This window comes from Mesocricetus auratus, unplaced genomic scaffold (genome assembly GCF_017639785.1).
Source record: "Mesocricetus auratus isolate SY011 unplaced genomic scaffold, BCM_Maur_2.0 Super-Scaffold_100026, whole genome shotgun sequence".
NCBI classification, from domain to species: Eukaryota; Metazoa; Chordata; class Mammalia; order Rodentia; family Cricetidae; genus Mesocricetus; species Mesocricetus auratus.
This window is the reverse complement of record NW_024429207.1, coordinates 28,417,712-28,445,387: the sequence shown is the minus strand read 5'-3', so window position 1 is coordinate 28,445,387 and position 27,676 is coordinate 28,417,712. Positions and strand designations below refer to the sequence as shown.

The window sequence follows — 27,676 nt, the reverse complement described above, 5'->3', positions numbered from 1 at the left end:
TGTGTCACACTCTGTAAGTGTCTGGATTATTCTCTGTATCTCTCAAAGAAGGCTTTTGCACCCCTGGACCAGGAGGACACATTTCCTTCACATCTCCCCCTCCAACTTTACCCCAGATATCACAACTGGTCAATTTTAATAAATGACACACTTACGGATACAGCTGACACTTTCAGGTTGGGGTCGGGGGGTGATCTGAGTCTCGTACGTGATTTTACTGTTGTCAAAGAGAAAAACAAGATCCATGTCCAGTGTGACACCCTCATTTGGCTGCAGAGGGACAAGAACACAGTGAGACCTGTGGATTTCACCCTTCGTTCCCAGCTACACAAGACCATGTAGAGCATTAGCAGCCACTCACAGAGGACGTCACCTCAGTCTATGAAGCACATGTGACTTGGCCTCCTTTCCTTCCTGATCTTTCTATTTCTACCTGCCCCTGTACACACACTTCCCCGTGAAGACTGTTTCTCATATGTTAACATGACCTCCCATTGGTTATTACGTTAGCACTTTGGGGCAGGCACCATGTCACACATTGGTGGGGTGAGCACAGGTGCCCAGCACATCTGTGTGGTCACAAATAGCTTAGGTTGACCAGAAGGACAGAACATGATTTTCGCAATAGAGGCACAAAAAAGAGCATTAGAGGTCTAGAAGTGACAAACTGAATACAGAATGATACACCTTTTTAGCAAGTCACATGGGAGTCCTGACCCACAAAGCAAGTTGTACATTCATTAACTGCCTGTCAGCTGATGGTCTCCCTAGGTGATCAAGTCAGGGGGAAGCAGAGCAGGGTGGGCGCGGCAGGAACTCGCCTTGCTGTCTGAGATGCACTGAGTCGCAGGCTTGTCCGGGAGCAGCACCAGCCCTGCCTCTTGCAGCAGCTCCTGGTCGTTCTCCAGGATCCCCGTGTCCTCCCGGATTCTGCTTTTTAAGCTCTGCAGACTCTCGTCCTCCGTCACAGGGTACGTGTGAACGGTGCCTGTGACCATGTTCAAGATATGAACCAGCTGCAACACAACCCAGATGTTACTGGAAGAAAAATTCTAACATTTATTTGCCTTCTGTGTTTGTATGCGTATGCCACCGTGCATGTGTGGAGATAAGGAGACAAAGGAGACGGTTCTCTCCTTCTGCTATGCAGGTTGTAGGGGTGGAAATCGGGTTGGTCGGGCTTGGCTGTAAGCATCTTCATCTGATAGCCATCTCACTAACCCAGAAAGCACATTTCTTTACAAACAGGCCCACGTGATTTGCCAAGATTCTCTGCCATCTTCAATACTTGTTAGTGAAGGCTCCCCCTTTCCTCAATGCCAGCTGGCAGCAATGTCCAACCCTAACCCTCAGGCTTCCTGTCCTCTTATTTTAGCCCCAAGACTCCCAGGAGCCTGAACCCCCCCCCCCAAAGCCAAATGTCCCATGACCTGCTATGTCCCCTTCCTCGTAAGAACTCCTGTGTCCCACTGGGAACCACAGCTGCTGTCTGGACTCTGCTCTTACCTTCAAGTTCAGGATGTCATCCAGGGCTCGGAAACAGCCATTCGGGCCGTACTGAGGATCCGTGCCCCTTTGTCGAGGGTGCCACATGAGCATCAGCTGCAGCCATTTCTCCAGACGTTCAGCCAGGACACTGACGGGAGCAAAGGTAAGAGAGGCCCCAGCCAGCTGCCTCCATGTGCTAACTCCAAGGCACAGCCTTGGCTGACAGCTCAGACAAGGACCCAAGTTCAATCTCAGGTCTCATACAAAAAATGCTTCTATCAGACAAGGGGATCCTTGGAGAGTGAGCCAGCTCAGCCTCTTTGTTGAATTCCAGGCCAGTGAGAGACTCCGATGTCAAAAAACAAAAACAACAACAAAACGAAACAAAAAAACAAAACCAAAAAAGGTGGACAGGTCCTGTGGGCTGAAACCCACCTGCTTTTGGGCTCCAGAGCACACACCCACTGGCACACAACACATTTTTTTTTTTAAAAAGCACAGCCTTGAGCATGTCTCAACATCACACATATGTTGACAACCAAATGATTATCAAAAATGAAACTGAGTGACCTAACAGAACACACATGAACACTTCCAAGTAGAGTAACAAGTTGGGAGCTTTTCTCCTTTGGAGAAGGTCACCCCCTAGGCCTTGGGGGTGACCTGGAAGCTTTGATAATGCATTCTAGAGCTGGGTTGTAGCTCAGTGGTAGCATGACTGCCTGGCTTTGTGGACTCATGATCAGTAGTATGTCTCCATGTTTATACATATGTGTAAACACACAGAAATATGAAAAAATATTTAGCCAAGATTTAATTCTTTGAGTAAAAATAGAAGCACACATATTTCATTAATAGTATTAGTATACAAATTTAATATCTATGTATTTAATATTTGTCTTTAATAAGATTTAATATTGGTCTTTTTTTTTTTTTTTGGTTTTACGAGACAGAGTTTCTCTGTTTTGGAGGCTGTCGGTCCAGCCTGGCCTCGAACTCAGAGATCCACCTGCCTCTGCCTCCCGAGTGCTGGGATTAAAGGCGTGTGCCACCAACGCCCGGCTTGATATTGGTGTTTAATGGTAAAACTATATACAACAAAGAAATTATAAATGAATTTCTTCATGATTATCAGTAGGTATTTTATTTATATACTTTGTTTATATATACTTTCATATGTTTATATATACTATATATACTCTATTTTTACATTTCTGTGGCAATATGAACATTTCTTGGGTACAAACGGACCACAAATGGAAAGTTTTGTTTTTTTGAGACAGGGTCTCACTATGTAGTCCTAGATGCTGGTTATCCCAGATACTCAACTATGTAGACCAGGCTGACCTTGTGCTCAACAGAGATCCACCTGCCTCTGCCTCCCCACTGCTGGGATTAAAGGTGTGCGCCACCATGCTGGGCTCTGAGTAGAAGTTTTAAGTAGCCCCGGTCTGGATTTGAGAGCACCTAGTGGACACGAACATGCCAATGTTCAATGCCCTCCTGCTGTCCCACACTAGGCTCTGTGCCCCACTGCCCACGTAGGTTCCATGCTGCTTCCACACTGCCCCTTAGGGCCAACCCCGTGTGCTTCTATAGTCTTCCCTGTTGAACTAAATCTTCAATCTGCCCAAGTCTCCTCTAACTCTCCCCCCTCCCCCCCCAACTATAGCACACCCAATGTTATGCCACACTGCTGTAATCCATATGGCTCCTTCCCCTGTCCCCAAATATGTGAGTAGTCACCAACCTGGAGCTTTCTTTTGTATTATGACCAAATTCTGATTCACTAATAAACTGCTTATATTTTAGCTCTAAGACTAGACCACAATGCCATTCAAACCTCAAAGATTTGTTAGTTTGGGCCAGACAAGGAACACAAAGAGGAATGAGGTATAATCTCTACACTTAAAATGACTTTCTGTGGAGTAAGACAAGCCCTATGCCAAAGTGAATACACTTCAAAGTAGACATCTGTCATAGTTTCAGCTGTCAATGTCAAACCCAGGGTCACCTGGGAAAAGGGAACCTCAAATGAATTGCCTTGAAAAGGTTGGCTGGTGGCCATGTCTATGAGGCATTTTCTTACTTGTTAATGGGAGTAGGGGGTAGCCTACTGTGGGCAGTGCCATTCCCTAAACAGGGGAACCTGTGCTGTATAAGAAAGCAGGTTGAGCTGGGGGTGGTGGCGCACACCTTTAATTCCAATACTCAGGAGGCAGAGGCAGGAAGATCTTTGAACTTAAGGACAGCCTGGTCTACAAAGTGAGTTCCAGGACAGCTTGGGCTTCACTCATAAAGAGAGAGAAAGAGGGAGGGAGGGAGAGAAAGGGAGGGAGGGGGGAAGGGGGAGGGAGGGAGAGAAGAAGAGAGGGAGAGAGAGGGGGAGGAAGGGAGAGAGAGAGAGAGAGAGAGGGAGGGAGGGAGGGAGGGAGGGAGGGAGGGAGGGAGGGAGAGAGAGAGAGAGAGAGAGAGAGAGAGAGAGAGAGAGAGAGAGAGAGAGAGAGAGAGAGAGAGAGAGAGAGCGCCGGCTGAGCAAGCCAGAGGGAACAAGGGAATAAGCAGCATCCTCCATGGTTCTGTTTCGGTTTCAACTCTGGGTTCCTGCTTTGAGTTCTTGTCTTAGCTTCCCTCGAAAACAATAAGATGTAGAAGGTAAATTGTTATGTGAATTTAGCAAAGATACGGTTTGGGAATGTAGCTCATTGGTAGAGCACTTGCACTGCATAAACAAAGACATGGATTTCATCTCCATAGAGAAAACCAGCTAACCAATTAATAACAACAACAAAAAGATTATAGGGGGATGAGCTACAAGAATCCATCCTTTGTCTAATGCTGAACTGGACTGGTCAAGTGTTCAATCATAGGATGGTATTCTATTATCCATTCCAAAGTTATCAAAGGGTCTAGCGATGGCTTGGTGGTTAACAGCAGGGGCTGCTCTTGCCTAGGACCTAGGTTTGGTCCCCATGATCCACATGGCTTCCACAGGTACCAGTCACTCAAGCAAATACAATGAAAACGAATGCATCAGATGTCACCTCAAACCTGTATTTCTAAAAAGAAAAATCCACACGACACACACGCCCGGTGGCCATACCTGTTAAGATTATTGGGGAAGGGTAAAGAGCTGGAAAACTTCACTGCTCCGTTCAAATCTTCACTGACAACAATGTCCACTTCACTCTTCTGCCGGACTTTGGAATGCCTGTGAATGCCGTTTTAAGACGTCCTTTATGTCTCTCAGTGGCAATACCCAGTTTACCCTCGTCACCTCACTTTACAACTGTATACTTGCTGACATAATGGTCGGTATGCCCACTTCCCTTTACAGGTATGTGCTAAGCATTTTTTTTCTAGAGTGAGTTTTCATAGTTCCCAATGTAGGGAATTTCCAAAGGTATTTGAGGGAGTGCTGGAAAGGGAAAAATTGGATCCAAGCGCCTTCCAACCTTCTTGGTAATGAGGACAACTTAAACTGGCATAATGCTTTATAAACAAGCAAACACTCTGCCAGAGTTCCTTTGGTTTCAGTGCTAACCCAGTGTGGTGACATTATTTTTAGTCTGCTACTTAGTGGTAAGGAAATGAGTAGTTGGTGTTCAATATTAGACAACTAGAGAGGGACAGAACAAAGGGCTCAAACTCTGGTATAATTTCTAGTGTATAAAAGTGCAAATTCATCTTTCCCTTAAATACAGTGATTAATAAGAAAATGCTTCAGCCTTAAACAGTCATCATTGGCAAGCAGTAAGCTGGCCTATGCTTACAGGGCAAACGGGAAGTGTGGAGAGGTGGAAGGAATATTCATGGCAAAGACTGCTGGCGTACAGCTCTAGTAGAAACTGGCAGGTGAAGTCAGGGCTCTGGGGCTTCTAGCTAGAGTGCAATGCTCTCCTACAGAAACCAGAGCCTTCCAGCAGGCAACGATAAACATGCATAAGCAAAGCTTGTACGGCTTGGGCTGCACGCCTTGTCATTTGGGAGTAGAGGACCCTGAAAGCACAGGTGGCAGGGCCTTCTCACAAACAAGTCCACAGAAACTGGGTTTCAGTGAAACTGACCTCTGCGCAGCCCACAGTAAGGTGGGTCTCGGGAAAAGCCTCTGTAGACAACAGGGATACTGTGAGGATGCTGAGCCAGTAACACTGCTTCCAAATAGTATTTTTCTTTCAGTTCTAACTTGTCTTGGTATAAGCAAAGAAAAGTTAAACATTTGTGGTGTTTTCCTGTTCTAGGGATGGAACCCACCAACTCTGAAAACTTAACATTTGAATAGCAAACAAGACAACTAATCCTTGGTTAACAGAAAATATAATACAAGTAATTTAAAGCTAGTTTACTTTGTGGTTACAACATTGTGTGACTATGAACTAAGTTCCCAATTCTCCCATATCCCAGATCCTATGGACTAAAAGACCATAGCCTGGTTTGTAAGTAGTTATCATAGAATAGTGGGCTTTCTAGGGCGTGTTTTCTGCCTCTGTACCAGCATGTGGCTCTAACTGTGGAACTGATTTCTGCTGCCACCACTCAAATCTTTCTTCTAGAACTGACTTCAAAGGCCATGGTTTTTGTTTTCTTTTTTTGTTTGTTTGTTTGTTTTTGTTTTTTCGAAACAGGGTTTCTCTGTGGCTTTGGAGCCTGTTCTGGAACTAGCTCTGTAGACCAGACTGGTCTCAAACTCAGAGATCCACCTGCCTCTGTCTCTCGAATGCTGGAACTAAAGGTATGTGCCACCACCGCCCCCCTCACCCCCCTCATTTTTTTCTTAATCAGAAAATATTTTCATGGAGGTGTGGCTGAGTTGGTCAAGTGTTTGCCCTTGCAGGTAAGAAAGTCCTGGATTCCATCTCCGGCACTGGATAAAGCGGTGTGGTAGCAGATGACTGTAATTCCAGTGTTTGGGAGCTGCAGGCAGGAGGACCACAAATTAAGGTCATCTGCTATGTAGTTTTTCTTGGTGTAAATTCTTGCCCTTTGATAAGTGTTTTTTTTTTAACTAATCTTACAAGGTACTGGGAAAATGAAGACCTCGGTGTTAAGTGTTTTTTACTAATCTTACAAGGCACTTAGGAAAATGAAGACCCAGTGTTAAGAACAGCACAGGAAAAGGTGAGATTGGTGTAACCCTGCAGAAGTGGGCTCTTGTACAGCCTTGTCTGGCAGGTGGCATAAGACACCTCAAAACTTAAAATGTGTATATTCTTTAAAGCTGTTAATTCTACTCATAGGAATGGATAAATAACCAGAGAAGTGTGAGCAACAGCTTACCTACAAGATGTTATTTATGGTATTATTTTAAGAAACATCAATTATAAGCCACTTCATTTTCCAACACCAAACAGACTTTCCAAAGTCCAGGAAGACATACAGCACGCTCATTGTGGGTATGAAAGCAGGATATATCAAAGGGCGTGTAAGGAGCTATTCTCTCTGAAGACAGAAACGGTTAGTGGCTGTTTCCAGATCATCTGCTTATAGCTGATTCTTTCCAAAAGTTAAAAACAATTCTGATTTTAGCATATGTGCTACCAAAGTCAGGACCTTTAGTTATTTCTATAAAAGTACAAAATTAATCTGTGGGGCAAACCGCACAGCACTTTTAGGTTCCAAACAAGGGTGTGTGTGTGTGTGTGTGTGTGTGTGTGTGTGTGTGTTGAGTAAATGGCACTGCAGGAAGTTTTGGTGTAAAATGCTTTCAAGGCACACACGCAACAGTGATCAGTTACAATACAGTGGCACAAAGAGGGTGGCAAAAAACAATCAAGTAAGCACGACCTGGCGGGAAGGGCAGGAGCATGAACTACACCAAAGCTAGTGGCTGTCACGCCTTTGTGGGGGAGACCAGGTGGTACGGAAACTCTCATGAGACGATCTTTTACACTGGACTTTAAGACATGCAAGCTTATTACTACAAAAGCCACTTTAAGAAAAAACTTCCTACAGAAAGACTTACTGCTGACGAATTTTACTACACGCATTACCTGTCATGTGTGCTCGTCTGTTCTCTTTACTAATAACTTGCTAACATTTCATCAACGTCAACGCACAGTTATGAAGTGGTCTGGAGTGGACTACCTTGCCGAGACCAACCCTATTAGGGTCAGTGCTCTATTTACAGATGTTGCTAGCAACCATTCTTCCGTTAAAGGTTAAGAAGCTTGAACTGTCACTGCTGGGCCCTAAGGGAGAACAGACCACAGACCACTCGGGGACCAGGAAAGGACCAGGTGACAAGACACGGAGCCAGGAGCTCTCTCCCCCGCCACCAGTACCAGGTTAACTCACCACTGCACGGGTTGCCAGTTAGGAAGAAAGGGCCGGAAGCCAGTGATGCACTCAAAGGCCAGGGTGCCGAAGCTCCAGTAGTCAACAGTCACTGTGTACTTCTGCTGCTCCAGCAGCTCTGGAGCCTGAAACACACAGGTGGGGCTGCCTATGCCCTCCTTGTGGTTGAGTTGCCAGCTCACAGAACCAGCTCCCTGCCTTCACCACCAGGGTAGAGCACGTCACTCAAGAGTGAGAAGGTGAGCAACCTGACAGGTCCAGCTGTGGGTGTGGGAGATTGGGTTTTTTTGTACTTTATATTCTTTTGTTTCTTTTTTTTTGTTTGTTTGTTTTTTGAGACAGGGTTTCTGTGTAGCCCTGGCTATCCTAGAACTCACTCTGTAGACCAGGCTGGCCTCAAACTCAGAAATTAGCCTGCTTCTGCCTCCCTCCCGAGTGTGCACAGAAAGTGTCTACCATAGCTCTCCCCCTGCCCGACCATTTACGGCTTGATGATTGCTCCTACCCAAGCCCACCTCTTGACCCCACCCTCGCCCACCTCTTGACCCCACCCTCCTTGTTCAACTGTATTTTGTTTCTGTTATAACATGAGCTTCTGCTCAGTCCATGCAATCCCAACATTTCTGTCAGTCATTGCTTCATTCCCTTGCTACCCATAGCCAGGTCAAGTTCCTGGAGTCATACAAGGATTTGCCAATCATGGTCAGAGCATGGGTACACCTCGCTTAAGAGTTGCTGAGCTGGCTGGGACTCCAGAGGGTATTTAGCAGGATGTATATAATTACAATATCACATGGATACACTGCCTGAATTATGTCCCACAGTCACCATGGGGAAAGCTGCATTCCATACAGCAAAAGAGAAACAGAAGGTTCCCATGACTCTAGTTGGTAGGCTAGATAAGAAACATTAATTCAGAAAAACAAGACATAACTTCTTTCTTAATAGGATGCTTAATCTCTTTTAGCCCCGAGTCCTTCAATCTTTTGTTTATTGAACTTAAATTCCATTATTCAATCACAATCTGATGGCCGTTATCACCAATAAGTAATCCAAGTCCTCCTTAGTGCCTTATCTAACCTACACCCTACTTTACTTACGATAAGCTCTCACTACGTAGTTCAGGCTGGCCCCAAACTCATGCATTTCTTGTCTCCACCATCCAAGTACTTAGATTACACGCTAAGTGTTGAGATTGCAGGTGTGTACAAACGATGTCCCAGCCTGGTAAGTGTTTCTTGAATTTATCATTCTGTGCCTCCCTCTCTCCTTGCACAGATATCAATGTGTCCATTCCAGTAGCCGCCTTACAAGCCATCACTCTCGCTTGGTGCAACTCACTCTCACACTATTCAAATACAGCTTCTTCCATGTGAAGCCATTCAGTACTGTTCCAGAGATTTATGATACAGTTTAAAGCCTTTAGAAGCCAATAAAAAGGGATAATTTGTCCCTTCCTCCCTCCCTCCCCAGTTTCACTCCAGACCCCTCCCCTTTATTCTCTAAGCCTGAGTCACACTATTGTATCTTCCAATGTGCTATGCCTTTGCCAATGTCTCCTCCTCCCCACCCTTCCACTGCCTTCGCCCACTCTGGCCCAGACTTTGCTCGGCCCTCCTCACACGCATCCTTTGACTCTGTGCTTTTATCAGTGGCACTCACGACAATGGTGGCTTCTGAGTTATCTGTGTCTCATGGTGACTAATGCCTGCTTTCTTCTCAAGTGTTAACCTCTCAATGAGCAGAAAACAGCTTATCTCTTTTCTCATTGTACTCCCAACTCTGAGCACAGTGTCTGGCGCACAACATTCCTGAAGAATGAGTTGATCAAATAATACTCCAGTATTGAGACCACACAACACACACAAGAGGGGTCACAGCGCCACCTCTCCCTCACTGACCCCTGTGACCCTTCAAGCCAAGTCTGCCTCTACAGACAACCAGACAGAACACTGTGGCACAGAGAGGTTCCAGGATTTGGGTAAAGGCAGACAGTGTAGCCCTTCTCACATCAGAGCAGAGACTAAATCTTTCCAGAGGGCACAAAAACACTCTCACATGAGTGAATTATCAATGCTGAACTCACACAAAAAATCCTAAACATCTACGGAGCTAGCAAGCCCAAGATGCAGGCAAGGACAGACAGACAGAGCCACAAACATGAACATATGAGAGCCTGAGGAGCAAACACTTGGGCCCATTTCTTACCAGGTACTGCAGAGTCCCCACAAAGGAAGTGCACAGGCTGCCCTGATCAAGCTCCTTGGCATATCCTAGATCAATAATCTTGTGTATTAACTGGAAAAGAAAAGGGGGCGGGGTTGGGAGGGGAGAAGAAATCTGAAGGCTGTAAGATGACAGTCTCCTTTCATAACGTGAGCTGGTTTGCCATTAGAACAAAGATATTTCTGAATTCCCAAAGAATGTTGGTTCCTAAATATCTTAGAGCCACTGTATTCACAGGAGAACACCCTCAGCGGGGGACATTTTGGGCACTGTAAAAATGTTGGGCAGATGTTTTTCTTAGTTTGTCACCAATCAATGAAGAGGCTACATATTGGACCTCAGGGTCACTAGGCCTGATTTGTAATGTGAGAGGCCAGGCCAGGCCCTGGTCGGGAAATACCCAAACTTCCTGGGAGAATGAGTGTTCAGTGAGCCTGCCACAGCTAGGAATTGTAGGGGAAGCTGTTGTCGGAAGGGATGGGCGATTCCCTGGTTGAACAAAGTTGAAAAGAATACAGTATCTAAGCCACCCTCAAGCAGGGCCACGAGCAGCTCGTGTGTAACGGCAAACTGAACCATGCCCATGATGGTCTTTTCTCTACCACATCCACAACCAACTACGGCTCATTTTAACACCAAAAGATGAGGCTTACAAGAGGAAAAGAAAAAGCCTGTTCCCAAGAGGTTGAGGGCAGAGGTGAAATAATAAACATTTTCCTTATCAGATTCCTCAGCTTGGGCAATTAACAATGTAATACATGCAGAGCTGGAGGAAAACACAAACTAAAAACCAATGTGAGACATCCAAGTTTGCGACAACGTGCCAGCAAGAACAGTTTGCACTGTTGTTTCAAAAAAATGGAAAGAAACCAAAAAAGAAGAAATTCCTAAGAAAACCAGAGTGTGACTCCAGGAAATACAGAGACAAACAACCTACAAAGCAGTGCTGGCGCCACCCCCTAGCAGCCCTGGAGACACCCCAGCCCCAGGAAGGCCACTCACTCGCTGTTCTCCTTGCTGCAGAACGATGTTTTCTGGCTTCAGATCCCGATGGATGATCCTGTTCTCATGAAGGTATCTAAGTGCCGACGCTAAGGGAGTGCAATGGGGAATGAGATCTTATTACGTCTAGAAGTCTAGAAAATGCTTTCCTCCTTCAGAACCGACTTGCCCATAAGAGACGAGGGCGTGTGGTCTTGACACATTGTCTGACTTCGGTTGCACAAACTCCCCGTGGACAGAAGCAGCCTGGAGTTGACACTGCTCAGGCCAGGTGAAAGGGACCAGGCCAAGAGAGCAGAATTTTAACTGAGATTTTGGCTTTCGTTGATGGTGTAGCTCAGTCGGTACAGTGCTTGCCCAGCAGCCGTGAAGTGTTGAAGTACTGCATAAAAAGACAAGCCATGGGGGTGTATGGGAGCCCTTGGGGGGATGGAGGCAAGACCTGCAGTTTGAGGTCATCCTCCAGGTGTGTCAAGGCCAGCCTACAGAAGGCCCCAATTAACAATGGGAAATAGGAGCAAAAAAAAAAAAAGGGTTCAAAAACAGAGCTCAAGCAAGGGACTAGGAAGAATGCAGTACGTGCCCCACAGAAAATATGGGTAACACACAAACAGCCTTTAAAGTCAGCAAAAGCAAGAACCAGGTGTAGCAGACCTGTAATGCCAGCCTCTCAGGAGCCTGAGACAGACAAGGGGCAGCAAATTCACAGGGAGCCTGGGCAACTAGGTGAGGCTGTCTCAAACCAAAAAGGGCTTGGGATGTAGCTTAGTGGTAGAGCACTTGCCTAACAAGAATGAAGGCCTAGGTTCAATACCCAGTAAAGGGGGGGGGGACCAAAATGAAATAAAAAATGCAAAAGAAAATAGTGACTTACAAAAGAAATCTAAATGACACATAAGTTAGTGAACAGTTACTCATATCAAAAACTGCACAGTGAAGAGAACTCTACTACATTGCTGGAAGGAATATAAATACTTATTTTTTGGAAAGTAATATGGCAAAGTAGTATTTTTAGAAGATATATATTTTTAGAAATAGGGAAAGAATAGATATATATCTGTCTTGACCTATGGTTTCCACTTCTTAAAAACTACCTCATAAAACTGTAAACATCACTGCTTAGTGGGTAGAGAGCTCAGTTCAAGTCTTCCTCACCTCACAAAGGGAACAGGAGTTAGGACTGTGACTCAGTGGCAGAGTGCTTGCCTGCCATGCACGAGGACCTGGGTGTGACTCCCAGCATCCTCAAAGGGGGAAAGGAAGGAGAGAGAAAGAGAAATCTGGACATGGTGGTGACTGCAATTCCAGGGCTCGGGAACTGCAGGGTGATGCGCTCAAGGCAAGCACGGGCTTATTTGTGGAGAATCTGCCTCCAAAGATCGTTCTCCCCAAAAATGGCACTGCAGGACGTAGAGTGACAATTAGAAATGCTGAAGTTTGGTTAATAATCCAGGACTGCTGAGGTAAACAATACATCCACACTGTAGGCAGTTCTCTGAGCACCTGTGTGCTCCTCACGTGCACTGTCTGTGTGTGCTTTGTGTGTTGACACATGAGATACACATGCATGTGACAGCCTAAGACTCAGGTGTCGTCATCATTTCCTATCTTCCCCCTGTCCCCCCAGAGTTTCTAAAGCTAGCAGTTGGGCAATTCATCTAGACTGGTTTCCCAGCAGCCCCACAATCCTCCTACGTTTGCCTGCCGGGGATGGGATTACAGGTGCACACTTCACACTTTCGCCTGCAGTGAGCTGGCTAGTTTTACATCACCTGGAAGCAAGCTGGAGTTGTGTAAGAGGGGACTCCTACTGAGAAAATGCCCCTAGCAGACTGGCCTGTGGGCAAGCCTGTAAGATATTTTCTTGATTGATGGCTGACTCCGAAGGGCCCAGCTCGCTGTGGGTGGTGCTGTCCCTGGGCCGGTGGCTCTGAGTGCTTTTAGAAAGCAGGATGAGCAAGCCGTGAGAAGTCAGTAAGCAGCATGTCCTGTTTCAGTTCCTGCCTCCAGGTTCCTGTTCTGACTCCCTGGATGATGGACTGTGATGTCAAAGTGTATGAAGGAAACCCTCTCCTCCCCATTGCTTTTGGTTATGGTGTTCTATTGGAGCCATAGAAACCTAAGACACAGAGCCAGCACTCCAGTTACTATAGTAGGCAACTTCGCTAAAAACAATTTAGGTGTACAGCTTTTGACTTCAAAGGGTGCTGATGATGACCAGACCCCCATACTTTTTTAAAGTAAAAGTGGGCATATGCCTATAATTTTAACAGGAAGGTTATCATGAGGTAGAGGTCACCCTAATCTAAATATTGAGTTCAAAGCCAACCTTGTCTACATAGAGACCCTGTCTCAAAAGGGGCAGGGGATAAAAGTCAATAAGATTTAATACAAAGACCTTTCTGTGGCAATCACAAATGTACAAGTGCATCCACATACTAAACCATACCTATACATACAAAAACATACGACACACAGATACCACCTATCAGGAGGGACTGAGTCATTTGGAATCTCTGGCAAACTGAGGTGGTGGTCATCCCCCAGGTAGGGGGTGAGGGGTACCCACCAGCAAAGAGCAGAAGACAAGTACTACACAGACAACAAGCCAGCAGGGCTGACAGTGAAGACTTTCAGATGGTGTTTCCTAAAACCTATGTGGCAGTCAAATAGTGAAGAGAGTTCACACTCAGAACATTAAGCCACACTCACACCACTGAGTGAAGAGAGTTCACACTCATAACATTAAGCCACACTGCCACCACTGAGTGAAGACAGTTCACATTCAGAACATCATTAAGCCACACTGCAACACCACTGGTTATATTTCCCCATTCAGCCCTGGCCCTAACATTTTCTGTTTGCTTCTCATTTTCTTGTATAATGGCCAACAGTAGACTGCCATGTTCACTTGCTATCCAAACAAAGAATTCCACTCAACGGCTGAGGTAAAACGCCTAATGTTGTTCATCAGTACTTCATTTTTCGTAATTTTTATTAGTAAAGTCATCATGGTGATTTTTTGTTGTTTTTCAAGAACAGGGTTTCTCTGTGTAGCTTTGGTTGTCCTGAAACTTGCTCAGTAGACTAGGCTGGCCTTGAACTCAGAGATCTACCTGCCTCTGCCTCCAGAGTGCTGAGATTAAAAGGTGTGCCACTACCACCTGGTCAGTCATGGTGTTTTATTGAAGCAATAGAAACCTACCTAAGCCACAAAGCAAGAACTTCACCAAGTCATCTCTCCAGTGATTACAATAGACAACTTAAAAACAATTAAGGTCTATAGTTTTTTACTTGAAAGGATGCAGATGACATACTGTCTGTCAACTGAATGGTATCAGACCCCACAACCATTTTTTTAAAGTAAAACTTGGGCGTGGTGGTTGTATGCCTGTAATCTTAGCATGAAGATGTAAAAAGCCAAATCAGTACACTCACAGAGCACTGTAGGAAGGGGTGGAGCTGCTACAGAGCCTGAACCATGGGCAGAGAGAGGAGCAAGGCCCTGACGAAACTTGAAATGCTTGTCTAAAGGGTCACCGCTTTAGTCTGCGCTCGGCTGCTGGAGAGTGAGTGTAGTGTGCGTGCCATGTGGAAGACGAGTCTCACCGGATTTGGGAAAGTACATATAACTCAACTAAAACAAGGGCCCTGCGGTTGGAAGCATAGCATCTTAGGGAAAACATGTGCATGAGCCCCAAGAACCCCATTAGGGGAAGCACACATGGATGGCAGAGAACACACAGCCTGCCCTGACTAACTGTCACCAAGCCCGGGGAGGAGAGGGACAGCATGCGGTAATCCACCTTCTCACTGTGACTTTATAGCTACTGATTTTGACACATACACAATGCTAACAAACTCGAATCTTCGTTTTAGTGCAGCCATGTATTCTCAATATCTTTCCTAACTTAAAAACTGAAACCAGACAGAGTTATAGGTGTTTTCTTGGACTAAGCAGACCCTAGGTGGTGAATACAGCAAGCATTCTGACAGGCAAGGGCTTCTAAATGGCTTCTCTTAAAAATCAGGTCCTCAAATGAGGCAGTCTGACAAGGAGTCCCTGAGGAACTGATTAAAATGATCTCAAACTTAGAGAACCTAAACTGGCTTAAACTGGATGAAACATGCAACATTGAAAACCAAGTAATGCAGTGTCTAAACCCTTGGATGCAGTGACAGAATATACCCCTAAAATCTGAAAACTACAACACAAGTATTTAATCTCTCATGTTCCAGTTAGAGAAATGAGCTGTTAACGCACACTCCTTTTTAGACTACATCGTAGGGCTTAGCAAGCGTAAGCTCCTGGGTTTCACTCCTACCTAGCACAGAAACGAACAGCGCTCTGGACACACCCTGGCCTGTTGTCGCATGGATTCTGCAGAGGGATCCAGGTGCAGCATCCATAGCTGGCAGAGAGCATCACCGTGAGTCTTGTCAGGGTGGTACCCACATCTACACCCAGGACCTCCCTGAGCTTACACAGGAAGAAGAGGACCGGAAGTCCAAGTTGTTCAGATGATAGACTACAAGTTAGGAAACAGACAAGAGCAGCCAGGTTTCCAGGCAGGAAAGTGGTATGAGGGGGTGTGCCAGTGACGCCCCAATTTTCATACAAGTCTAAGAGTCTCGAGTCTCGTACGCTCTTTCCAGAATGCTTGAGATATGTTCCACTAGGAAGAAATGGGAAGACAAATGGACCAGAAGGTTCTGGGGTTGGGGGGATGGGCGCTAGAAATCAGAAGAAAAAGAAAAGGCGAAAAGCAACGGGTAGGGGTTGGGGGTGTATCCTAGTGGTAGAGGGGGAAGGGCAGAAGGAAGAAAAGAGAGGGAGGGATGGGGGCAACCAATGAGTGGTCCAAGTTGCCACTGAGTAATAAAAGTAAGAGGATGTCTGTGTTCTTAATTAAAATACTGAGCCTACCACGAACTGCCCAGTTTGTTGAACTTTCCAGGCAAAACAGCCTTAGTCTGGCTAAAACAGGCTCTATGACTAATAAGCAGAAAGTGGCAGGAGCGAATGTTAAGATGAAAGCAGAATCAGTCTCTCGCTTGCTCAGTGACCACGAGGAGCCTAAGAATCCTGTGAGAGAAATCAAGAGTGGCGAGCTAAGTCTAGGGCTAAGACATGGGAAAGCTGAGGGTCCCTGGTGAGGTACAGGAATAGCACCCCAAGGGGAAGCCAGTGCACAGCATGGGGAAGTAGGCTATAGGGATCCTGTGCACAGCAGGCTAGCTACCCGAGTTGGAAGGAAAGGCAGGCGAGGAGGTCTGCAGCAATAAGAAGTACCCTTTCCCTCAGGCATGGTGACACACATCTGTAACTTCAGGACTCAGAAGCTGAGGGAGAGCGCTGCTGTGAGTTTGAGGCCAGTCTGGGCTACACAGTGGGCTCAGGGCAAGCCTGAGGTACACAGTGAGATTTGTCTCAAAAACACAAGAGAAAGCACCCTTCCAGAAAAAAGAATCCAATGAGGCGGCCAATATGCAGTCATGACAATATGTGATAGAGAGAAGAGGACATTAACAAGACAGACATACTGGACTTGGGGACTTTGTCATCTTACTCTTTTTGTTTGCACGCTTTGAGGCATGGCCTCTGATCTCTAGCCCAGGTAGGCATCAACCTTACCATGACTTTAAATTCCGGATCCTGCTGCTCCTACTCCCCCACCCTCACCCCTGAAACACATGCCACCAGGTCCAGTTTATGAGTCACTGGGCATCATGCATGCTAGGCAAGCATTCCAGCAACTGAGCTCTACCCCAGCTCAATTTGGAGAGTGTTTTCATGTCCTTTGGTGTCGCTTTCGGCCAGGCATGTGCGAAAGTATGATGCAGGGGAAGACTGTTGATGGGGAGATTTAAAGATTTTATTTTATGGGTATGAGTGTTTCGTCTGCATACATGTGTACTATGTGCATGTCTGGTGCCCATGGAAGCCAGAAGAGGTTTTTACATCTCTTGGATTGTGAGTCACCATATGGAGACTGGGAACCAATTCTGGGTCCTGCAAAACAGTAGTAAGTACTAGCCGGGAGGTGGTGGTCCACATCTTTAATCCCAGCATTCGGGAGGCAGAGGCAGGGGTATCTCTATGAGTTCGAAACCAGTCTGGCCTACAAGAGCTAGTTCCAGGACAGCCTCCAAAGACAGAGAAACCCTGTCTCAAAACCCCCTCCCCCCCCAAAAAAAGAGTAGCAAATACTGTTAACTACTGACCTAAAGGATGAGATTTAAACTTGACACTCATGTCTGGGTAGGCAGAAAGACAGGCCCAGAGAAGAAAATATCACAAAGGGATCTAGTAAAAAGTCTGGAGTTCAATTTGGAAGTGAGGCTGGGAGAGAGATCCTGCAGACACAGTTGGTAGATATACAAGACGCCAGGAAGGCGACCAGCAATACAGTAAAGAGCGCAGCTGGTCATGTAGAGGAAGGTGTATAGATGGAGCAAGAATAAAGAGAAGAAGAAAGCAATGGGGAAGATAAGGTGTGGTCTGGGCATGCGCAGTAGGCCTGCAGTTCTAATATTCATGAAGCCAAGGCAAGAGGCAAGAGGACCATGAGTTCAGTGACAGCCTGGGGTCACTGACCAAGACTCTGTGGTGGGACAAAGAAGGCTTCCACCTGCCCCCTCAGTCCTGATTGCTTGGGAATTTGCTGCCTCATTAGCAGGAAGGAAAAACACTGATGTTTTCTAAAGGGCAATGACCATTTAGTGTTAACTGACTCCTGTAAGCTATTTTGGGGTCATGTTATGAGGAATTCCAAACTGTTACCACTGCATCCATGTCAATCCCAGGATCTCTTGCCAGTATAAGGCAATGATCCGACAGGCTTGCTCTAGGAGGCAGGGTTCATCTGTGTCTGCCAGGAATCTGTTTTCTCATGCATACACTACTTACAAGTTGCTAGAGCTATACTTGGTAACTTAAAATTCACTGGAAGAATCCTACTGTGTGGCTGTTACCTTGGTGATGTTCTGTGTGGGTGCCCCACAAAATTAGAGCCCAGATGTTAGGGGCAAATAAATTTAACCCAAATGAGAAGGCAATGAATCTGGACCCTGAAATCAGGAGGTTGGCTTTGCTAATTAACTGAAATCAACCAGGCAGGGAACAGCAGTGATGACTCCAGTAAAGGAATGTGGGATTGGCACTTGGAATGAAATATGCTCAGCAGTGTTTCAGAATATGAAACGGTTAGGTCAGCTGAGCCACTCTAAGTAGAGCTTTTGAACTGGCTTAGTAGTTAGACTAAATCTGATGGTCTCATATACAAATAAGAAATGGGAGGGGGGCTTCAGGTAAAATGTAAATCTATCAGCAACTTCAGCCAGAGTCAAAGGATAGGAACGCATTCCAGCAATGGCTGGCTTAGAAAAGGCTAGAAAAGATCGGGCATTTATTTTCTAGGAAGTGCATCTCATGAGACTCCCACCTGTTGGATTTGCTGGCTCTAACCTCATTAATAATCCATAGTAGGAACTGAGGGTTTTCAGGATCCAGCAGTGAGGGGGGCGGAAAAGGGGACCATACTGACTTACCGTTCTAGGATAACACTGTGCCAAGAGCTTATGTATAGCATTTTGTTTTATGTTCAATGATTCTAATGAGGCAAGCAACGCTCTCACTTATAATTAATAAACATTCTGAAAAATGAAGTAACACTTCAGGTCACATGACTAGTAGATGGAAGCTGGGTATTAATACAGGGATGTCAAGTTTTTTAATGAGTATGTATTTCAATTCCTTTGAGAATATGATCTTATAAGTATCTACAGATAAGGCAGGATATACCAGCTACTACCCTTTCTAGATGTGAAAGACAAAGGCAGTGACCAAAGGTTCTGATTTTAAAAAAATTTGGTTCAAGAATTGGGTAGAGCTCAATGGTAAAGTGCTTGTCCAGCAGGCGTGAGACCAAGGACACACTTGAGTTATTAAAGTTACCACACCCACGAAAGTAATGTCATAATGAGGCAGCAATCCAGTTAGTGCACACAAACCAATCATCTTAAGAGCTTTTCATTTTTGTTCTTTTCAGACGGTTTCCACTATAGCCCAGGCTATCTTCAAAGTCACAGCAATATTCTTGCCTCTATCTTCCAAAAACTAAGACTACAGGGGTGAGCTACCAGTCCCCATTTAGAGACTTTTAATAGCTATATGATAGATGCATAAATAATCTAATGAGTAGAAGAAATATTTGATAGAGTAACATCAAAGAAAATGACTTGAGGAAAATGACCATGTTGCCCATGGAGAACAAAAGAATCCGCTCTCCACCCCTCCCCACTAACCTGCCTTCAACTCAATCCAACTGGAGCAAATTAGTAATTTGATTGGTTTTAAGAGACAGAGTCACGTAACCATCTAAGGCAAAACATGGGTGAGACATGAGGCGTGGTGTCACGAAGACGAGTGAATTCTAGACCTCTGGACTAGATCTCACAGGTATTCAGACAGGGCCCCTTCGGGCAGACACACGGGAAAATGAGAGGCCAAGAGGTGGCTGCCCCTTACCCATGAGGAAGACTGTAGTAACATCACCTAGCCCTCCATGGGGCTCCATTCAAAAGGAACCAGTGGGATACACAGGAAGGCGGATTGTGAATGTCAGACTGCTTAAATCTCAGTCTTCAATACATGGGAGCTCGACCTCCCACACCCCACTGCTCCCTCCAGCACCGCTCTGCCTCCCTCTACCTGAAGAAACAGAGCAAGAGGCAGCAGACCCATGCTGGCGAAGTTTCTGAAAGGTAAGAGGCCCCTGGGCTGCGAGGTTAGAGAATACAGCTGCATAAATGGGGTAAAAGTTAATGACTGGAAAACCTAAGGAAAGCGTGTGTGATTTCATCACATTACTTCAAACCTTCTGTGTGACAACTGGAAAATCTAAATTCCAGTGAACATTACATACGTATAGGTTGAAAGGATGAAGTAGGGGAGGGATGAAAATTGGGTCATTCTTCAAAAATGGGAACATATTCAAGAGTAAACTCTAGATTACTCTAGAACCCAAACTATCAATTTGCAGCAGCCTTGGATGATGGCATCATCATCATCATCATCAATCATTTTTAAAGCCCTAAGCTAGCTCTGTGGCACTTCTCGTATCTGCTTCTCCAGGTCAGAGGCAGAGCTGACCATCAGAGCCCCACTTTTGGTACCCATTGGAGCCCCAGGATCTAGGAGACACCGCACAGCTCTGCAGGCCCTCGGACTCTCCTCCCTGATGCCAGCTTCTCAGAGTGCCACAAGCAATGGCATCTAAGGACACTCGGTACCAGTGTATCAAAGAGCGGGCTTTTCTATGCCTGTGGTCGGCAAATAACTGCCGTTGTGAGAGTAGAAAGCTTCCCTACCAAAGGATGGAGCGGTCCAGATGTGGTCGTCCCAGGAAAGTGGGGAGTGGAGCTCTTCAGTGGGAAGGGAACAGTCATCCGCAGCATGACTTAGGGAGGAAGGAGCCCTGGCTGAACTCCTTACCACACTCGGTTCTCTCCAGATCTCACCACACCCTCTGTAGAGACAATCCCCTGAGGTGCCTGACTGAACTCACATCTACCATGCAGGGCCTGGCTTTGTTTCTAGGGCGGGACTTACCGATGTCACTCAACAGGGTAAGGATGGCTCCTTCCCGCAGGCCACAGCAGTTCTCGAACTGGTTCAAGTACTACAGAGAACAAGAAAAGCAGGGTCAGTGTGGGTGGTCACATGCCCCTGAGAAGCCCATCAGAGTCTCCTGTCCATCAGACAGCCAAGTGCTGGTATATACCAGGGTTCAGGGGAGCTGGTCGGAGGCAGCAGGTATATACCAGGGTTCAGGGGAGCTGGTCAGAGGCAGCTGGGGCAGTTGGAGGACTTGCTCCAGGGTCAAAGTGAGACAGCAGTCAGTAGATATTCATGTATTCACCTCCCTGGCCCTGGCAGGAAGTAGCTGAGTCAGCTTTACTACTTCTGTAAGTCTGAAGAGAGTGGCCAGGGTCTAATGTCAAGAGCAAATGAGCTTGTGCTCGAGATCCTGCAGAAAGGGCTGGCCACTGGCCACTCTGCTAGCAGGGTCTTCCTTGGACAATTTAATGTGGGGAATGTGCGCTTGCTATTATGCCCAGCTGTGCAGGGACGAATTCGGCAGACTTTGCCTGCTCTACCCAGCATCACCGCCCTGAGTGCCCCTGCTCCACCCAGCATCATTGCCCTGAGCCCCACGGCTCTCTCTGACGGAAGAACTGTTGGAACCTCCATGTCAGAGGTGAAGAAATAGACTGGGAGTCTAATATCAGCCGGCACACACAGCTGAGGGGCAGGGCTGTAAAGCGAAGCTGAATTCACTGAAGCTGGGGCTTTGAATCCTTTGGTTTCTGACTCTCCAGTTTATCAAGGGGCTCGACACACTGCAAGTCAACTTGTGGTCGTTAGCATTCAAATTCATGAATATCCCAGAGTTTGTTTCCCTCTGCACCACACATTGCACGCTTTTCCTGGTTTGAATTTGTTTGAGGGTGTGTGTGTGTGTGTATTTTAACAGGGTCTCACCATACTTTGTAAGTTCACCTCAAATTCTTGAAAAAGTCTCCTGTTTTAACTTCCCCCACAGCTGAACTACAGGTACAAACAAAGCATGGTAGACTTAAGTCTTGAAATTAACTCTAATTCTGAAATTTACTGTCAGTTTGTCAAGTTTATCAAAGACAGTAGTTCTCTACCTGTGGGTCAAGACCCTTTTGTGGGGTGTCAAACCACACTTTTTATGGGGGTCTTCTAAGACCATCAGGAAGCACAAGATATGTACATTACGGATTCACAACGGTAGAAAAATTAGTTATGAAGTAGCATCAAGAGTGATTTTATGGTTGGGGTCACCCCATCACGACGGACTGTATTATAACTGTTAGGAGGTTGAGAACTACTGCTCTAAGAGATGGTATAGATTTTGGGCACTAATATAGATTTTGAACTTTTAAGAGAAGGAAAAGATAGGCTACCTTATTTAGGAAACAAAGAACAAGATCATAGGGACTCTGAGCAGGAGGACCCTCTCCCCAGTGGCATTTCAGTGACAGTGAGGACAGAGGTCCTTTCTTGCAACCACACACTGCCTCTCCCTAGATCACCCTGAAGCCCATGCCAAGACTCAGGCTGAAATTCCTGTCATCTTTTCCCTTGGCTTACGGGTTCTTTGCCACCTAAAAGGGCAAGCGTGTTTCTCCACTGCTTTTCTGAGTACCCTGTCACCTGGTCATACCCACCCACTTGTCACTCCAGTCTGACCAACTGCCACTTGATTCTAACAGCTTACAACAGCATGGCTGCATGGCTACGTGACTGCGGTTGGCAATGGACGACTGTCAACATTCAGAAAACAGGAGAAATCACAGGGGGCGTTGCCAAGTTTCCATTTCACTTCCGTTATCATCCAACTTACGCTGCCAGTCACATCCTGTTCCCAGGCGACACCAACTATCGGGGCTTCCCACCCCTCCACAGCGGGGGAATCACTCATGGAAACCTTCCTTTTATAAAACAGGGGGAAGGCCCTGAAGACTACAGAGCACAGCCCATGACGTGTAAGTCTGACTGCTACGGAAAGAGACGGGAGTAGCCCCATGCTGTGACACCTTTAAAGGGCGGAACGGAGCTATGGGAGGAGTAGACTAAAAAACAACTCACTCACTTGGAGCTTTACTTTCTAACACTAAATGACGTGACCCAGGTTCACAGATGGAGATGCCTACTCCTGGGATGGTCTGTGGTCCAAGTTCCACCACAGCTGCTGTATGCAGCTAGAGATCTATCTAATTAATGCCTCTGGGCCATGGCATCTACTTGCAGAGCAGGAATTCTATCTGGGTACCAATATGCTGAAACCATAAAACCAGGCACCCGATAAAAGCATAAAGAGTATCTCTGGGTGGCACTCAGAACTGTCCCTGAGACCAGGGAGAACGGCCATTGCCCTCTGTCCAGCATGGGTTTGGAGCAGAGAAGGTAGGACAGCGAGAAGGAAAGGGGAAGCCCGTGGGTCAGTCAGAAGGACATGGAGCGGCAGCCCTGTTCCGATGACTAAGCTGGCTCCCCTCTGCCCTCTGTGACCCATGCGGCACTGTCACATCTGCGAAGCAAGTCTCTCCGTTGGACAGCAGGGATGCCGACCCCAAAGGCCTGCAGTGCCCTAACACGCCAAAGGGGAAGAGTTTGTATCGAGACTCATTCCGATTCTTCCCTGTGGTCCAGGTCTGACAGTAACCTTTCCTAGTCCCGTTAGTGATCACGTGGTCAGGCTTCAGCTTTCTTGCAGGCACTTCTGACTGACCCTTCTGATTTGCACTTACAGAAGCCACTCCAAAGAAGGCATACAAGGAGGATTTTGTGCAGATGAAGTTGGTCCACTGACTCCCTGAGCTTGCTGGATGATGGTGAATGGTCTCACCATTTCTTCCCTCCCAGCATCCCAGCCTAGATGAACCTACATCCCACAACCCCGGAAGACTCACCCGTCGGAGATCTCCTCCTTGGCAGTACTCCATGGCCAGTAGAGGCAAATCATTGGGTGCCAAGTTCTGCATCCCTTCTGGGACATCCCGGGCAGCCACCACATTGGGATGGTTCAGCCTAGAAAGAGGGTAAGCATTCAAGCTTCAGCTTAAATCCACCCCCCTTTGTTCCATATCTCAGCTGCTCTCACCTTCCAACAAAGGCTCAGAATAACCAGTCCCCTTGGTAACTAAACAAGAGAAGTCAGGGGTCTAGGAACAGGACACTTACCCACTACTCTAGTAAGTTAACATGTTTACTCAGCCTTCCCTTCCTCAGCCCTTGAAACTCTAACACCCTACAAGCATATCATGTATCATTTAATTGTCCTTGAAGTGTACCATTAAGTTTTTACTGTACTGCGAGACTGCTTCCAATACGTGATGACAGGGACCTTATGCCACTTAAGGGGGAGGGATGACGCATGCGTGTGGAGCATCCAGTGAAGGAGACAACTGCTCCCTCCGCTTGTTAAGACGTGCGTAGAGGATGGGAGTGATGACTCAGCAGTTAAGATCACTGGGCTCTTCCAGAGGACCTGGGTTTGAGACCCAGCACCCACATGCTGGAGTACAACTGTCCCGGAACTCCAGTCCCCACAGATCCAAGCATACTCAGATGCAGGCAAAACTCAAACACGTAAAAGTTAAGTCATTTTAAAAAGTGAAAGAAGTGAGCGGAGGGAACATCTGCTCGATGACTTCATGCTAACTCTTGCTCATGTATAGGTCTCACCAGCTGGGAGGAGAGTATTCACCCAGAACAGAAAAGATCCTAACCCCACACTGAGTATCCGCAGAGGGCGAACAGCAACAGAGGGTCACATGCCACTCTGGGACTAGAACATAGGAAAACAAGGATTTTTGCTGGAAGATAAGAACTTATGACTGACTGGTTTAATTAAGTAATTTCTGGCAGGGTCTTATGCTGCCTATGCTGGTCTCAAATTCCTGGGCCCAACTATTCCTCCTGTCTCCAACCTCCCGAGTAGCTGGACATATGAGAGCACACCATCATGCCTAGCTACCATGTTATCTAAAGTTCAGTGTAACAGAACTGACCACAAACTCAATGTAGTGTTTAAGTGTTTCCAGAGCCTCACCTTCTCATGATCTGGATCTCTAGGCACCAGCGATCTCTGTTTTTCGGGCTGAGCTCCTGTCGGCACTGCTTGATGGCAATCTGTTCGCCTGTTGCCTACAGGAAGGGCACACTAGTCATCAGGACAATGAAACGAGCAAACACATGAAGAGCTTTGCTGGCCACACAGGTATCCTAAAAGCACCTGGACAGTCTGGCTGCTCTCTTCACCACCCCCACACACAGTGTGCTCTTCTCCGGCTTCCTCCACCATCGGAGGGGACACAAATCCTTCAGATGCCTTGCTCTGTCCCCACTGTCCCCCACAAAACCTCTGCAGCGAATTCCTGTCCAGGGACTTCTCTCTCCACACCCCAACCATTGCCGTATTAAGTTAAACCATAAGGCATTGTTGGTAATTTGGCCAGTTTCACATATAAAAATGCATGCAATTCAGCTTAACATTGGCACAGTGGGAGCCTCCATTGTTTCGTGTAAGAGTTTTTTTCTCTTCAGAGATAAGACAAGTACAGGGTAGTCAATGGGACACAGAACAGCTCAAATTCCACTTTCTTTCACCAGTTATGTAACCTCTGGGTAAACCATGTAGGGACTGTGTGTCTTTATTTAAGAAACAGGACATTGACTTGTCACAGTTCAAGGCTGAAATGAAGAAGATGTAGCAATACCATACAGATAGTGGGTATCTGACAACTCTCCAAGAGGGTAGTCCTAAGCATGATACTTTTCTGAAGCTTGGCTTCATTATTAATTTACATACATTTTTACTTTAGAATGGTCTGATGAACCCAAGGCTGGACTGACAGTCACTATGGCTACAAGGATGACACTGGATCTCTGATCTCCCGATTCCTCCTCCCAAGTGCTAGGATCACAGGTGTGCATGGACCACTGTGCCCAGTTTATATGGTGCTGGGGATCAAATCCAGGGCTTTGTGAACACCGAGCAAGCACTCTACCAACCGAGCCACATTCTCAACCTCACTGTGGTCTCTGTAATGGAAAAATCAATATTTTGTGACTAATGAGCTGGGTGACTGGTTCCTGAGGTTAAAAGATGTCTCTTTGCTGGTACACAAGGGAGTTCAAGAGAGCATGAAGGATGGGAGGTTTCTGAGCTTGTGGTTTTGGCAGCAGCAGTAGCAGCAGAGAAAAGACCTGGTGTGAGGTATCCTAGGGTCAAACGTGGCAGCCTCGAGGAAAGCTGAAGTACAATTGTTATCAGTATCCCTGTTCAGTGACACTAGCCAGTTTGTTAAAAACAGCTAGAAAGAAATCCTTTCCGACAGATTACTAAAAAATGCCTGTAGTGGGGACAGGAAGGTACAAGTTAATCCATGGAAAGAATGTTCCGTTCAACCTGGAAATCCCTCATCTGGGAACTCTCGCCTGACAGTTTCAGAAGGGGCTTCCCGGGTTGATTTCTGTTGGATGATGTAAGCACCTGATGTTGATGCTTTATAAAGTATGTCCTGCCAATTGGACTACTCAGGAATGTTCTCTCTGAATGTTCTCAGCATCCGATTTGATGGCACATCTGCTGTCTACCTGTATGTTATTTCTATTCTTTCACTTTTGCTTGTTATATACAAAACAAAAAACAAAGACAAAAAACCCCACCAAACCCTCACTCATTCAAAACTGATAGTGGGTTATTTTCCATACAAAACAAGACTTCTACTTTCATATATAAAAGGCAAAGGACTGAACCCACTAAAGACCTTCAAGATGAACCGCCGTCAGCAGAGATAACACTGTTAGCCCCCATGAAGGACGTCCTAGAGGCCCCAGAGGCCAGTCTATTCCTCATGTGTACATTTTATGAAAAGGATCCTCTATCTTGTAAGCGTGCAATTCACACAGGAGTGAGTGACATGCAGGGGACTGTGGCAAGACTTCCTAGGGTGCAGGTGGCTGTCATTAGGATCCAACTTGCCTCATATTACCCAAATGGCCAAAACTCCTGCAAGGGCTTAGGACTAGCTGGTAAGACAAGGAAAATGGAAACCTTCAGACACAGTGGGCAGTTATCTAATGTGATCACCGACCAATAAATCAACCCTAAAACTGTGGTTAAGACTGAAAACTTCAGAAATGGGAGTGGTCATTACCACTCTAAATGCCAGAGCACAAATATTACAAAACCTCTAAAATATTCTCAGATCTGTTTTTAATCCCAAACGAGTGCTTCAGTTATCCAAAAAGCAGTCATCTCCATGCCTAGTTTTCTGGTATGTTCTAAGTATACAACCAAAATCACAAGTAATGCTGGAGCAGGGTCCCCACCACAAACCCCATGCCCATTATAGGAGTCATGACCCATCTGCCCTGGAGTCCCTCCTGCCCCTGGGCAACATCAATCTACTTTCTGCCTGTATGGATTTCATGATGTGGACATTTCGTGTAAATAGAGTCATATATGTATAAACAGACCTTCTCACTTAAAAACGTATTTCCAGAGGTCATTCATGTTGTAGCTATGTCTTTGTTAGAATTCTTAGTTTTAGACGGGATTCCAAGGGTCTCTCTGAAGCGCCGACTTCCCTTTTAATATTGTAGCTCCTACTGATGCTGAACCAATCACTGTGGCTACAATCGAACCCAGGGAGAAGTCACCTATGCTCTTCAAGAATGAGAGGCCATATTAGAAAAGCAGCTCTCTAGTCAATGTACGTTCTCAGACAGCACAGCTTGGACAGTGCCATACTTCAAGGTCATGAGTTTCCAGTTTGTCTGCCCCTTCTCAAACTGACTGGAACTTAGTTTTCGGTTTCACTTCCCATTAGTGTTCAGATTCAAATATATTTTGCTGGGCTCTAGGGTAGTTTCATCAACAGCAAATCCCACCGATGCTGTATGCTAGGGCTGGAATGCGGACACTGAATTACGTTTGTATGACGAGGAGGGACTTCTGAGAGTGGATCCGGTGGTAAGGCAGCAGCCATGGTAAGATGTCATCACGTGGGGGCCTCTGGTCCCCCACCAAGTGATGACACAGCGAGAAAACTCAGATACCAGTAC

At 46.2% G+C, this 27,676-nt stretch overlaps 1 protein-coding gene across 4 annotated transcripts in view; it reads right to left on the bottom strand.

Moving 5' to 3' along the window:
- The window catches only part of Ikbkb (inhibitor of nuclear factor kappa B kinase subunit beta), a 60,246-nt gene that overhangs the window by 11,849 nt on the left and 20,721 nt on the right, over window positions 1-27,676 (bottom strand). For all 4 annotated transcript variants that reach the window (XM_040731784.1, XM_013110816.3, XM_005066537.4 and 1 more), the window contains 10 exons: window positions 24,657-24,751; window positions 23,515-23,632; window positions 20,624-20,693; window positions 11,011-11,099; window positions 9,991-10,080; window positions 7,783-7,907; window positions 4,592-4,699; window positions 1,507-1,636; window positions 822-1,016; window positions 156-270 (listed from right to left, as the gene is read on the bottom strand). In XM_040731784.1, coding sequence (XP_040587718.1) covers window positions 156-270; window positions 822-1,016; window positions 1,507-1,636; window positions 4,592-4,699; window positions 7,783-7,907; window positions 9,991-10,080; window positions 11,011-11,099; window positions 20,624-20,693; window positions 23,515-23,632; window positions 24,657-24,751 — 1,135 coding nt within the window. The remainder of the gene's footprint in view (window positions 1-155; window positions 271-821; window positions 1,017-1,506; window positions 1,637-4,591; window positions 4,700-7,782; window positions 7,908-9,990; window positions 10,081-11,010; window positions 11,100-20,623; window positions 20,694-23,514; window positions 23,633-24,656; window positions 24,752-27,676) is intronic.